Here is a 15,964-nt window from a genome sequence, read left to right as displayed (position 1 = left end):
TGACAGACGGACAGACAGACAGCGAAGTCTTAGTAATAGGGTCCCGTTTTTACCCTTTGGGTACGGAACCCTAAAAACGGGCCAGGTGCGAGTCGGACTCGCGCACGAAGGGTTCCGAACCATTACACAAAAAACGGCAAAAAATCACGTTTAACTAACTTAGCGGTTCCACTCACGTATTTTTAGTCACTCGCGCGACATGTTTCGGAGAGCCTAGGTCTCCATTTTCAAGCACTAACAGTGCCTGAGTGAGTAGCGGTCACGACGGGTGGGCGTCACGTACTCCTACCGCTACCGCTAAGTTAGTTAATATTAATATGTCTTACGATAGTTTAAATTCGAAATTCTTTCGAAAATTCTGTTTTTAGTATTTGTTGTTATAGCGGCAACAGAAATACATCATCTGTGAAAATTTCAACTGTCTAGCTATCACGGTTCATGAGGTGACAGGCGGACAGACAGACAGCGGAGTCTTAGTAATAGGGTCCCGTTTTTACCCTTTGGGTACGGAACCCTAAAAATGAGAAGGCTGCAAGAAATAAGTGAACTATGTATTACAATGAGCTGGTACAGTAGCCATCAGATATATCAGAACAGCCGAGGTGCTCAGAAATATCTGAACGCGCACTCTAACGGCTTGACAAAAAAGGCGTGTTCAGATATTTGTAAGTGCCTTGGCCGCTCCGATATATCTGATGGCAACTGTACTATTATTACCTACCTATTAGGCTGTTACAATTAACTTAGTTAAAATTAAAAGTAACTGCAGGGGTTGCAACATCACACAAAGGGTCTGACGAGACTTCGACTGTCTATGGGGCTCTTGTTCATTCATAGCACTTACATAGCAGATCGCCTCGGGCAACCCAATGCTATTGTGATCTCCGACAACGAAGGCGCATTTACTACAAGCCGCGAGGTCAAGCTATGCTAAAGCTGAGCAGTACATACAAATTGTTGTTGGCTTAATTAGATTGAGCGTGCTCCTTTTATCACGTCGTAATCAAAGTTAACTTAACCCTCGCCAAAGTTCATGTTTACGATGTAATCCTCATTAACCGAAAATGTTCCGCCTTGACCTTGTCGAGGCTATAAAAGAAATTCATTAAGATACAGGCAAACCTTAAATGCCTATCCATCATATTATCAAAGCAACAAAGAGGACCATGAAACCGAAAGCAAAACTTAAGATTAATTGCGTCAGAGGCCGAAACAAGACTGCAAATAAAGAGAACGCGAACCTTGAACACCGTATCTGACAAAATCAATCGGACTCTGAACAAAACTTGACCCAAAAATCTAATTGATGAAACTTAACAGACAAAAGTACTGAGCAGGCACTTGTGCATGTTAATGGTGGACGAGTTGCCACAATCTATGGGCAAAGGGCTAATGTGTGCCGATTTATTTGAAGATAAGGAGGTAACGCGTTGTCGAAGAAGATAAGGAAAATAATTTAACACCGACATGCCACTAAGCACCGTTAATAAGTCTAAATGACTCAGGAATTGTTCAACACATAAATTAGGGGATCCGAACTTAGAACCACCAGCAACGTAGATAGAAGTTAATAAGAACATCCAAGTTCACTTGTAAAGTAGCAACTTGTCCCGACAAAGGCTTAAACTACATTAAGTTCAGGGAACCAAATCTCATCAGTACCACTGCGCTAGGAACGTATATTTCCGGACTCTCCTTATTCGTACTATACAAAAATAAATATATCACGATTCTTAACTAAAACAGAACATCTATACAAAAATCTAACAAAACTAGAACAAGTTGTTGCCAAGACAAGGAAGAATCGATAACATACAAGTATTCGTAACGTAACGCACACCTACGCTTATTTTAGTTACACAACAACACAGGTAATATGCAGTTTTTATAGCAACGGTTTTGTTCATTCTCCACAAAAGATTCCTTTATTTGCTCATAAATCAAGCGTGAAGAAATTTGCATGCATTAGTTTACTTTGACAGGCCACAGCGCTTATGTCGAAGCCTCAACTTTATTTTTAATTTTAACCGCAACCCTTACGCAAAAATAAAATCAAAGTATACTTACATATAGTTAATACATTCGGTGATATAAGCATCAGAGTAAATTTAGTACTTTTCGAGTTAATTGCGAACAGATAGAAGAATAAACTGAATAAAGCAATTCAATTTTTATTGCCGACTGTACAGATGTAGTGCATAATCCTTTTCCATCGTATTTTCTCGGAAACGTTCGTATTTGTTATGCCACTTCAGTCAACCACAGTACTTTTTGTACTGATTGAGACTGACTGAAATAGCATAACACGTGTTTCCGTGAAAATACGATGGTAAAAGATTATGCACTACATCTGTACATCATGTCCATCATGTCCTTTAGTGGAGGGACTATTTATGGACATCACATTTTGTCCATTTTTAGTTGCGTGTTGTTATGATTATTTTTGTTATGAGATAATGTTTTTCGTCCCATATAATTATTGTATTGTGTTTGAAATTACGGAAGTAACCTAATTTCAGCACAGGAGGGGGTCGACATGTGATTCAATTTGGTAACTGAGTAATTCCATATCCGTTTTAATGAAGAAAAATCTATCTATACGAAGATAAAAATCTAAATTAAGATGCCAGCCAACGGCCGAATAGTAGGACGATTGACTAATGAAACAAGAGATCCTCAAGATTAATGGTACTTGTAAGTTGAGTTTATTAATTACTCTTTTTTTGCACTCGTTCACAAAAAAACGTAACAAAACATCGGCAATTATTATAAACTAGCTGTGCCCGCGGCTTCGCCTGCGTGGAATTCGGTCTGTTTCAGTAAGCGGCTAATTTACCCCTAATTTATCTCCCTGTCCCCTGGAGACAGAACTTAAAGTAAAGTTGACAGATGGATACGCTAGAGGACTGTAGTCCAGATAAAATATTTTACAATTAGGTACCTACCACCAAAGATAGATATAACTCCGTAATAGATGGATACAGTCTAAGGAAAAAACGTGCCTCGAAAATCACGAAAATTTGATTCTCGATCAGATGTCGCTACTACCTTTTGCCTACTCTCGTATAGAGGGCGTTGACGGTTTCGTTTGTTATTACCTAACAATTTTAACGCATATCAGTGAAAGAACATGGGTCAAAATAAAAAAATTATTAATGCAAATAAAAAAGATCATTTATCCATATTTAAATACATTTTATCGTATTTTAATAAATCTTCATTTTTAGTTTTAAAGTGTGTCGATAGATGGCAGTGAATTTACTGTGGTTACAAAATTTACTATGACAGTACCGTTCTATAATATTATATCCTCTTTGCTACCACTAAATAAAATTACACTACAAAATGAACATTTTTTTTTGCCCTTATTCAAATTTTTGTCGTGATTTAAATGGCATAGAGTAGTATAGGTGTATTTCGAACGATACAGTACCATTTTTGTTTAACGTCCTTGACTGTACCTATGCAAATCGGGTACACTACATAATTCCGAAATTTTTTATTTCGAATTTTAGAATGTCGAATTTTATCATTCCGATTTTTAAATGCTCGACCCATCAAAATTCCGACTGTCATAATTACGAATGATGAAAATCACGAAGATTTATATTTCCGAAAACCCAAAAAGCCGAATATTGTAAATTCCGAACTACATAATTCCGACTATAACAATTCCGATGGTGGCAAACACCGAATTTAACATTTACGATTTTCAAAATCACGAATTCGGAATTGCCCTTATTCCGAATTAACGTGATTCCTATTTTAAATATCCCAATTTTTAAATTTCCACTTTTCTGGCAACAGTTCGTTTTCTTGGGGGTCGCAGTTCTAACCTAACCTAACCCACTTCTAGCAACAGTTCGGGTTCGCAGGTTCGCAGTTCTGTCTAATTTATTTATGCCGAATTTTTATGCCAAACATATTTTATGCCGAATTTAACATGATGCGGCACGACAGGTACCCGTAATAATTACTAAAACGTGAGTCTTCATTTGAATATCACGGATTTCATTTTTCCGATCTTGTAAAAAACCGAATTTCTGAATACCGAATTATTTTATTTCCGATCGGACAATGATTTTTCAGAATTTAGGAATTCGGAAAAAAAAATATTTTCGGAAAAGTGTAAAATCGGAACTTTAAGCTTTCTATCAAGTGACAATCGGATTTTAAGTTTTCGGAAATAGCACATTCGTGATTTTATTCCATCGTGTTTTTAAAAATCGTAATTTTGATATTTCGGACTTATAAATAATCGGGATTATGAAAGTCGTGGTTATAAAAATCGGAAAAACATATTTCGGAATATTTGGGTGTTCCCATCAAAATCATGTCATCCAAATCGGTCCTCCAGTCAAATCAGTCAAATGACGCCGGCGGCGGGCAGCGTCTGCCCCTTTTTTTTTTCGGAGTTTGAAATGCATCTGCCCCTACGACTTGTTGATGGTCATAGCGAAGCAGACGCTCACGGGGACCTGTAGGCGCTTGAAGCGGAACGGGAAGTTGCTCGGAATGAGAAGGATACGCGGGATGAACACGGCTTCTCCGGCGCCACACTCCGTCAGGATCTGCGCCTACATATGTATTACGTACGATATATTTGGGATCACAATCGAACTCGCGCTGGCTTGCCGTTTCAGCCGAAAGCGAAGCGACCTGCCTGGCTAGAGCGCCACTGAGTCTCTCACCGTGGTTTTTCTCAGTCTCCTGAGACCGTGCCCCTTGTGGCCGCAATGCATTGCGAGACTTTTGCGAAAGATTCGATTTTTTTCGGCAAGGCATGGTAACGCGTTTAAGTCCCAAATCGTTTGACATTTACTGAAAAATGATTTTTTTAAAGTACCCACCTTCGTGACCATTATTAAGAGGAAAGGGCACGGCCGCTTCTCCATGCAAACGCAGTCTCCATTTTTTTGGTTAAAAACTACCCTATGTTCTTCCACGGGACTCAAACTATCTCTATACCAAATTTTATCTAAATCGGTTTAGCGGTTTAAGCGTAAAGAGAAATTAAAAAAAGTTTTTTCATATTTTTTGTGTTTTCACTCGGGAATGGTATCATTTTGATATCATAAATGAATTCGGCATACCCGATTTATACAAAATCGATACCTAACTTGGCCTAGTAGCTAAAATGATATAGTTATCAAGATAAAGTTTTTAACCGCTTTTTCACCACCATGGGGGATGAATTTTTAAAAACGCTGAAAGTAATTTTCTTGCTTTTTAATATAATAACGTTTTGCAAAGTTTTAAGTTCCTAGCTTAAAATAAAATTTGCACCCCAAGACAAACTTTCATCCCCTTTTCAACCCCCTGAGGGGTTAAATTTCCAAAAACGTCAAAATTAGTTTTTTTGTAATCGTCTATCATACCTTTCTAAGAAGTTTCAAAGCATTTGTAATGGATTCAAACTTTCAACCCCCTTTTAACCCTGTTAGGGGACGAATTCTTGAAAACGCTAAAATCACTTTTCCTGTATTATAATAATATGCTCATTATACAAAGTTTCAAGTAACGCACTCAAAAAAAAAATTGATCTCCATACAAACTTTCAACCTCTATTTCACCTCCTTAGGGGATGAATTTTCAAAAACGCTGAAATTAGTTTTCTTGTATTTCAATAATATATCTTCTTACGAAGTTTCAAATTGCTAGCTTAAAATAAATCTTGAACCCCATACAAACTTTCATCCCCTTTTTAACCCCCTTAGGGGTAAAATTTCTCAAATTTTTATAGCCTAAAACCTGGCCGTGGATTTTTTCGACAGATTAGTAAAGTTTGCATCAAAATCCGTTCAGCCGTTTTCATTTGTAGCGCGGTCAAATAAACAGACAAACAGATAAACAGACAAAAATTCTAAAAACTGTTGGAATGTGTTCTGTTATCGATTCTAAGTATCCCCAGGCAATTTTTTTTCGAATATCTTCCATGTACAGACTTTCGACCCTCTTCCGCTTTATTATATGTATAGATAGATTAACTGGAAGAATGTGTTCATAACTATGATCGATCGATTATATTTCGATCAGCAAATTGAGCATTCAATAATGCTAGCTACCTATATTTTATCTATTGCTCTATTAAAGTAATAAGCAATGATTATATAAAACACGGACAAACACTGGCAGTTGTTGTCCCCTACTTAGGTATACTCGTCAAGAACTAGGTTTTGACCTAGATAGAAACAGTCATCTCGCAATATTTGCATATTCTACAGAAGTTCTAGCTCATTGGAACTAACATACATAATAATTATCATTGCAGTGTCAAGTGATCTAACAAAGTTAAAGATCAAAGATTAATACTTAATAGTTTTACAAAATAAAAATAATAAATTGAAGATATTTTTCATACGCTTGCGCTATTTTTTGCTCGCTATGTTGCTTTTAGTATGGAAAGGATTTTAAAACCTGCACATACAACAAACGTCTTTTTTGGCCCAGTGATTGACTGTTAGGTAGAGAATGCCTTAAGGGGCTTAAGGCATGAAGTCCGCCATTCGCACTTATTATTTTTATGCACAATGAAGTTTAAATACAAGTACAAGTAAAGGATTGTCACATGTTCGGAAAGGGCAAGAGCTTTTCTATCTACAGTAGTGTCATTTTGTATACCACCTTATTTTAATGTACAAATACCTATTTACAGCACATTTCATTCATTGTGACTCCACAGGTTGATATAATAGGTATAGAACTAAATCCGCTACACCCAACAGAACAGCTAGTTCCCGCAATGCCACAAGTAAATCAATTATAAACAATCGTTGTTGCAGATCTGTTCACACGAGTGGCACATCCCGCGGCCGTCACTGTCCGGCAGCAGCGAGTCGCGTTCGCGCGGCGGCTCCGCCTCCAGTCAAGGCTCTTCCAGCAACCACAGCACCCACGTAAGTCTACGTCATTATGATCATCATTTTACGAAATACGATCCGTTTAGATTTTCGGTTCCGCCCCCAATGCGCTACGTCACCAGCACCGACAATAGTAATTTGGCTGGTATAAAAAACAGTAGGTGCGATTGTTAGAGTTCTGCGGTTGTAAACGGCTATTAAGCTTACACCATCTCCTGGCATCAGTTAGACCTAGAAACCTAAATAGATAGCAAAAGTTGAAAAAAAAAACATGGAATAAAAGTGATTCTCATGGCAGAAACGATTATATTGAATTTTTTTTTAATGTGTTATGTAAACATATAGGTATGTATAGGAGTTAAACTTACACAACTTGATTAAATAGCTTACTATAAATAAAATAGTACATTTCGATGCTAGTGCGGAAAGTATGTCATTACTACACGAGCACCGAGATATCTTGCCACGAGCCGTAGGCGAGTGGCAAGACTCGGGACGAGTGAATAATGACATATCCGCATGTGTATCGAACGACGTTTTTTAATACAGTTGCGAAAAAATAAGAAAAGCAACAAGTATTAAGGAATGGAATTCGAAACTTTTTATTTTTATATTTCTCTGTGACATCATTGACATTGACATTATGAAGAGGTGTTTTTCTAGCTTTTATTCGACTAGAATAGATTTTGTTATTATTATTGAACCCACTTCAATGAAAGTTTTTTTTTTTCAAATGCATGTTCTATAAGACATAAACAATTGTAAATATTAAAACATTGTACTATTATTACCTAAATATCATTATTTACGATTATTTGTGTATCGTATATTTATAAAAACAATATCGAATGTTGCCTTTGGAAACTTAAAACATTCTTGCAGTAAGAAAATACGCCTCTTCTTTGACAGGCGTTCCGTTCCATTCAGACAACTTATTAAGAACGGTTTTTCAACATTAAAAATAATCGTGTTATAATACTTATAATGATGAAGAGGTAAGTAATAAAATATGAAATATGCATATTTTTCATATTCTTACATTAACAGTAGGTTTTTATGTTGATTACGACGTTTAAAGGAAACTAATATAAACACTCATCAATAAGTAGTCATGAATTGGAACAAGTATAAATTTAAAAAAATTGGAAAAGTAAAAAGCACTAGTTCGCGAAAACCAACTTTCCGCACGCTAAACAGCCACGAAAAGTAGCACTTTTTGAGCAACTGTATTAAAAAAATATATAAAGGTCCCTATAATTTAAGTACGGAACCTTCGATAAGCGATTATTATTCACTCGTAACTAACTTTTTTTTACATAGCCTGTGATCAATTTACAAGATAAAGGTAACCAGTAAAAAGAGCGTTTTTTGCAAGAATTAGGTAATAATGGAAGGGGTCAACATACGATTTACAAATTGCTAAAGTCGTGTCCGGTACATGATCTTACCTGTCATGTTCTTGTAAGACATTCCTTACGGGTGATAGGATCCCTTAATTTTGGAGCTGACAGCTATTGACACGTCCAAAGATTTTATTTATTAACACAATTAGTATTTGTCCACATTTGACTTCGCATTATTACACTGAATACTCGGTTAAAATGACCTTATTCGGAACTTAAAATGGTAACCTTTGAGTTACCAGACGTAGAATTCATATAATTTTATTACGCGCAATAGTGAACGGATTAGCCTCATCGTTAAGTCGTTTGATGTGCAAGAATATAAAACCTTTTACTGCGAATCAAGTTCATTTCCTGGGGTCTTATTCAGATTACCACGCACTGCCGAGTCGTTCTCAGGCAAGCAAATGATTACTAAAATTCAATCAAAGTCTGTTTTTGCTTATTTAGAGCCACCCGACACTAGCGTCTTTTGTGCGTCGGCGTCGAGTCAGCGCTATGGAAATAGCGTCACTGCGCAGTTGCGCCAACGTTGCGTCGTGCAGCAGCCAGCATAGAGTTGACTAGACGCCGACGCTCGGGAGACGCTAGTGTGGGGTGGCCCTAAGGGCCCTAGTTGTTACGGATTTCGTAGATGAAGTGTATTTTATTCTAAATCTTACAGTATTACTGTCATGAGTTTTCGCGTTTTTAAAATGACACTCAACGATGCTATTATTCAAACAAATATCGAAAAAAGAAGAAATTGGTACTCCGTAGGTACCGTAGGTTGTAAATCCGCTTAAGACGTCAAACAGAAACGCATTAAGAATTTCATGGAGTTTACTATTTGACTCATAGCTTAATTATTAAGGCATATCGATCTAGGAGTCCTGATGTGTTAATGTTTTTCATTAGTCATTGATGTTTGTTTGATACGGTAATAATAACACAGTTACACTGGTTCGCCTGAACGTTCGACCAAGCTTTGCACATTTCGCGTCTGTAGTAATCGGAATCGCATTAAAGACCACCTACTCCTTTATGCTTAAGATTCCGCCAATTATGCTAATGTTTGATCCGCATTTTTGCAGAGCGTGTCATCGGGTTCGCTACTGTTAAGCGCTGCGCATCTCGCGCGCATACACGGAAGAACTACGGAGCAGCCCCATCCCCCCAGATTGGGCAATAGCCGCATATCTAACTACGAGACTGCCGTGGTCACAATTCCCGAAGAAACGAAAGATTCAGACTTACAAAGTAATTACTGGAAGGACGTGAAGCGAGCGCCAGAGGCAGACACGGCATCTATAGCCAGCTCAACCCATTTTACCGTCGTGAATGGGTTCACGAAGCACCGAACTACGAAAGAACCAAAGTCTTGCTGCTGCAGCCATTCGCACCAGATCACTGTCCTCGTCATATCGATGACGATCTTGTTCTCTGCGTGCATTCTTGCGGCTATATGTTTTGTTGAAAGTAAGTGTTGCACAATTCGTACTCATAAGCTTACGTAGGCAGGTTATATGTAGGTTTAACATAATTTAAAGTATATCTTTGAAATTGAATATGATCATACCTAACTTTTTTCTACTCGTCGACTGTAATGATTGATTAAGATTTCGTATATCAAACTGTAATTGGGTACTGTTCATGAATGGGCTCCCAACTCAACCATAATATATATAATAAACGGTTTAATCAACTATAATGAAATTGCCCAATCACAGCTCGCCGCGGTCAAGAGGACGAAACAAAACGATAGATCAAATTAATTATTTATTTTTGGTTGTATAGTAGAAACAATTGCTTCATAAGTCAGAAACGCGCACGTTACACCCTTAATATAACAACATCCATAGACTACGAAAACCGCTTAGCGTTGCTTGTTAGTCTCCATAGGCTACGATGGCCAAATTCAAGAAAAAAACTGTATAAAATTGTATTTAGCAAGGAGCAAGTACCAGAGCCTCATGACTCATGAGTTACGAGAAGGTTTCGTTGACCAAACCCGCCGGGCTCCGGCGGCCGAGGCACGTACGAGTATGAAGGTATCGCGGCTGCTCGCGTATCTTAGCTGTATACTTTTGGTTTGGTTACCTGTATGATTCTACTAGTTTAAGGTATTATTTTTGTTGACTCGTAGAAAAAGTATTGTATACAATAGTGATATAATCAAGCTTTTCAATCTCGTACCCAATAAGGCCACTCAGCAAGGTTCGTGGCCTTAACACGGTACACGACTGAAAAGCTCTTCATTATATCACGATTGTATAAAATACTATATCTTAACTTGAAATTTTCTGGTTGAGGAAAGGCCAACGTGAGGTAAATTATAGGTTCTCGAATGTAACGAACTATGTAAGGACGTATGGTTGCCTCGAAAGCCTAAATACTTGCATCCGATTTGGAGAAACGAGATGTACGCTTCGGATAAAACATGGTGAGCTTATGTAATGAAGTTCGTAAATAGCAATACCGAGGAGCTAACATTATTTAACTATATATTGCAACGTACAGTCGAAGGCAAAAATATCGATACAGACATATGGCTCAAAAATATATGAACACGACTTTATTGTCTAAGGTGTAAGAGCGTACACATATTTTTAAAACTTTGGGAATGTACATATATTTATGCCCTTGACTGTACTAGTGAGTACTAGCATAATGAGTATAATGACTATTAATGACTATAAATCCCACATTATTTGACCCATAACGGAACGGAGCTTGTGAGAGGCTATATTTTGACGACCGGTCTGGCCTAGTGGGTAGTGACCCTGCCTGGCCGATGCCGATGGTCCTGGGTTCGAATCCTGGTATGGGCATTTATTTGTGTGATGAGCACAGATATTTGTTCCTGAGTCATCGATGTTTTCTATGTATGTATTTAAGTATTTGTATATTATAATATATCGTTGTTCGAGTACCCACAACACAAGCCTTCTTGAGCTTACCGTGGGACTTAGTCAATTTGTGTAAGAATATCCCTATAATATATATCTGTTTGTACGAACGGTGAATGTCCACAACGAATCAATCGAATTAATTGCTTTTAAGGTTTCCTGTGAAGTATTTGCGATACATTAGTGACGGTTATAGAAAAGTGTTAGGTACTAGTCAGAGGGTGTTGTTGTATTTTAAAACAGTTTAACCTCATGTCTGTGTATGATAAGGATTCTGAGCGAATTTAATAACTTTTTGCTCTATATAGAACAACCGAAATTTGAACCCGATTTTTGACCACCACACATATGAAAGGTTAATCTATAAGATAAAATAATAATTATATTAAATGTTAATGTAATTTTTACATGAACTAGTAAATTAATTAGATGTAATATCGTATATAAAGTAATGGGGCCCACTGACCGCGCCGGACGAAATCGGCCTGTCAGTTGTTCGGAACGGAAGTTAATAATATTAATTTTATTTTTCAGTGAGAATGCGGAAAGAGACCGGCATGTACAAGTATTCTTAGAAGAAATAAGATTCTGAAGCTGCACAATCCTGACTGCTTGATCTTCGATTATAGTATGAATTTTCTCAAATAATTTTACCACGATACAGTTGCTTTTTAAACGACATTGTTCCTTTGCTAACGGGAGCTAAAACCGCTCGCATAAAAGAAACAATGGCTTTTGTTTAACAGAGTAGGGTCTTAGGCGTAAAAATCATTTCAGATAATTCATAGTATACTATCTTGCAACGTGACCATATATTAAAGGAAAAATTGGAGAAATTTACGCTTCCGGCAGGACTTGAACCCGCAACATCTGCAAGCCGTTCATTGCTCTTAACCAATTGAGCCACGGAAGCCTACCAGAACCTCGCAGATCTTTCCATTCCTTCCCTTATGTATACACGCCTTTGGGGTGGCGTAAAGTGACATCTACCGAAAGACGATTACATCTTTTTAAGTTTTAACGGCACCGAAATCTCAAGTTGTATTGAGAATTAACCAGTAATAATGTGCGTTAGCCATACTAAACCATTTTTTTAACAAGCAGATACGTCTGCGAGCGATACTACAAATTATATATTAATCCATTTCCATTTCTTTCTTTAATATAAAATTTGTACTATCGCTCGCAGACGTATCCGCTTGTTAAAAACGTGAACTTTATCTCCCACGGAGCAAAGGTGTTTTCGCAAGTAAACAATTGAGGTAGTCAGTAATAGTCAGTAGCGGATCTAGCAGCATGTCATAGTATTATAAATGTAATGTATAGGTACTTAAGAATAAAGTCACTAATGCAGTCTATGTACAGTCAAGAATACTATTCGCTTAGCACCTTTGCATGCAAACTTCTTTGCAGGGGGAGTCACTTTTCTCTGCAGCTGACTGTAGGTACCTACTGTCAAATAAATGGAACGCAGGGCCGCAGTGGACTAGATTTGCCACATAATATGTATGTATCTAAACATATCTATTAATCCTTAAGAATAAGGACGCAAAATTCAATCTTGTGTTCAATCTTCTTCACTCACTTTTTTTCTCTTTTTTTTCTGTTAATATGGAATAAACGGTTAGAATTTATTAAGTAGTTATTGATCGTATGAGTATACATATATTTAAGCTTTATTGCACAATACATGAAGGTACAAAAGGCGGACTTAATGCCTTAAGGCATTCTCTACCAGTATATAGTGTCTTGTATGGGTATATGTATGTTGCACCTTGTATATGGTGTATTTAATATAATTTAAAACGAATAATGGGAACTGAACTTTGGAACCACATTATATTAAAAAAAATCCCTTACACATGTACCTATATTTTTTTAAAGGTGGTAATTTCAGTTCAGTTTCCATTTAAATCAAATCTTTTAACCAGTGAATATAGATAAACTTTAAAATGGAATGTCAATTCCATATAGATATTAAACCTTTCCTACATTCATACTTCTATACAATTTGTTAGAAGCTTTTATAATTATATACATTAACTTTTATATAAGTAGGTAGTTATGTAATTAAATGGCAATTTTCAGATTATGTTGAATTAAATTTCTAAGATTAATGTGAAACTTTATGATGCAGTGTAAATTGGTAGCGTAGGTTAAATTTTAAAAGAGGAAACAGTTAAGAACAGGACCTCGAAATCAAACATTCTGTATGGTTTGAGACCAACTCACAATTTCTATCTTGAACCAACTTTTGCAATAAATAGCTGTATGTGCGCAATTTTAGCAAATGTAATGTATAGTCCGATAAGAAATTGTAGAAAATTATTGAGGGCGCCATTTCCTACGTAACTGTCACATTTGTGACGTAAAATGCTTAAACATGGCAACTATTTAGTATGTTTTTTTTTAGTTCTATTAAATTTAATTTCTACAATTTTATGTCGCACTATACACTGGTTATAAATTATAAGTGCAATATATTATCATTATCCAGTAACTTATTTAGTTCAATTTATTTATACATACATATTTAAACTAATGGGTGTTAATTTATATATTCGGATGTGATTGCTGATTGATTGATGTTGGTTTCTTGTTATACTTTAAACTAAAATGAATGAAAATTAGTCCTTAAAAATAGAGAATTCCTAGAATCAGACCAAGCTAACTCTGCATGTCATTTGCAATTACTAAATGTGGCGACGTCATCACTGATGTCAAATTTCTATGAAAATATAATGTTTTTAATGACTCTCTCACACTTTGTTCTGTTCAAGTTGGTGCAAAGTTAGCTTAGACAGACTTTACGAAAATAAGTGTTTATAGGGCGCTGCCAAATAGGTATGTGCAGTGTTAGCGGCTACTCGTTTAACGAAAAGGTACCAATTAGCTCCATGCATGTTTTTTTTTTTTGTAAACATAATTACATATTTTGTAATCATAATAACGATATATCGTTTTAAAACCGTAAAACATAAAATACTTTGGTAAACCTTCACATTATTTTATTAAAAAATATTTCAAATGTTGAAAAATTGTGAGCAGTTGAAATGCTCATAATTTTTGACGCGAATTCGACAGAGCGTGATGACGATGACGTCACACGTTGGACGGTCCAACTGACGTTAGCTACTAATGACACTTGTGTGAACTAATCTGACGAACGCGTGACGTCATGTGACGTTTCGCTCATGAGCTTTTCGCGGGCATATTTTTATACTTTTTATTTATTATTTTAAGCAATTTAATGATACATAATTTAATAACGGAAATTCATTTGTGATTTGTGAAATGATAACGGTAACAAACATTCGAATAAAAAATATTTCGTTCAAATATAAACTTCATGCATGAGGCTAATTAATTTATAAAATTTAAATTTTAAGGCTATTATAAAAAGGTCGTTATTACAACGCCGTATTTAGGAATATTGGTACCTTTTTCTTAAGCATATCTTGTTAATATTTCAGTGATAGTTACATAGCTATACCTTAAGGTAATTTCATACAAATTAAGGCATATGTGTCTAACCTAATGTGGACTTTATTTCGTTGCGTTAATGTCTACAAATAAACGAGAATTGGTGGTGTTCTCAAATTCTTTTGTTCTCAATCTAATCAAGGCCACCAAACGAACCATACTTAATCTTTTCTAAAGGTTTCAGGGTGAAATCAGTCTTTTATTTTAATGCAATTACTTTTAGCCCAGACGCCTTTTAGAGAAAAATGATTAGTGGAAAGTTGTAAATTTTCGTTTCTTAACATGAAAATTTACATCTTTTTGTATACTTAGTTGAACGCGTAAATGTACTTTTACTATAAATTGTAAATTATCATTAAGGAAGAACTGTGATAAAATTAAACAGAATATACCCCTGAATGCCTTCGTATTTTATTGTTACAACTCGTATAGTTTTTGCAATTGATTATTGCATCCACTATCTCTAGCGGCATCTAGTGGCAGTAGCCATAATGTGCTAAATGAGAAGTTGAAAACAGATTAAGCTTAGATCCAGATCCTAATATAAACCTAACATTCTTACGACAAAAAAAGTGCGTAAACTGTAGGGGGCAGCAACCCCCTAAATATTAGCGTGATGTGGAAATGTAACGTTTACAAATAAAAAAAACCGGCCAAGTGCGAGTCGGACTCGCGCACGAAGGATTCCATACCATTACGCAAAAAACAGCAAAAAAATCACGTTTGTTGTATAGGAGCCCCACTTAAATATTTATTTAATTCTGTTCTTAGTAGGTATTTTTTTGTTATAGCGGCAACAGAAATACATCATCTGTGAAAATTTCAACTGTCTAGCTATCACGGTTCATGAGATACAGCCTGGTGACAGACGTACAGACAGACGGACGGACGGACAGCGGAGGCTTGGTAATAGGGTCCCGTTTTTATCCTTTGGGTACGGAACCCTAAAAAACCGGTCCGCTTCGTTGCAATAGGGTATTCTCCTACTGGTCAAATCAGTTTCTTTTTTTTATATTTCTATCCAATTTATTAAATAAAACTTGTGTTCAAAATTAACTGCTATCTATGTTTTTTTAATAACTGTCTGGTGCTTTATTTCATGCATGGTGTGAAATAATTTATTTTAAATACAGTCAAATACCCTAATACCCTATTGCGAGTGTATCGGCCCTATGATAGGAGCAGTACGTAGCGCAAATAAAAATCGAGGTCGGATGTCGCCGCGGTTGCCAATTTATAAACTTCGTTTTTTTTAGAATTGGACAGAACTTCGCAGAGGTGAGCAGTTCCAAATCAAATCAAATAAATGATGAGTTCAAAACTCATTGAC

General features: G+C 36.3%; 2 protein-coding genes across 3 annotated transcripts in view; one reads left to right on the top strand and one right to left on the bottom strand.

The window, feature by feature from the left end:
* The window catches only part of LOC134742990 (uncharacterized), a 29,027-nt gene extending 13,994 nt beyond the window's left edge, over positions 1 to 15,033 (top strand). Inside the window, exons 2-4 of the mRNA XM_063676245.1 lie at positions 6,783 to 6,896; positions 9,337 to 9,721; positions 11,686 to 15,033. Coding sequence (XP_063532315.1) covers positions 6,783 to 6,896; positions 9,337 to 9,721; positions 11,686 to 11,726 — 540 coding nt within the window. The 3' untranslated portion in view covers positions 11,727 to 15,033. The remainder of the gene's footprint in view (positions 1 to 6,782; positions 6,897 to 9,336; positions 9,722 to 11,685) is intronic.
* Positions 1 to 15,964, bottom strand: part of LOC134742986 (nuclear migration protein nudC) — a 53,413-nt gene that overhangs the window by 33,657 nt on the left and 3,792 nt on the right. The window lies entirely within an intron of this gene.

This window comes from Cydia strobilella, chromosome 7 (assembly GCF_947568885.1).
Source record: "Cydia strobilella chromosome 7, ilCydStro3.1, whole genome shotgun sequence".
Classification (NCBI taxonomy): domain Eukaryota; kingdom Metazoa; phylum Arthropoda; class Insecta; order Lepidoptera; family Tortricidae; genus Cydia; species Cydia strobilella.
The sequence above is the reverse complement of the archived record's forward strand: the minus strand, read 5'-3'. Positions and strand labels throughout refer to the sequence as shown.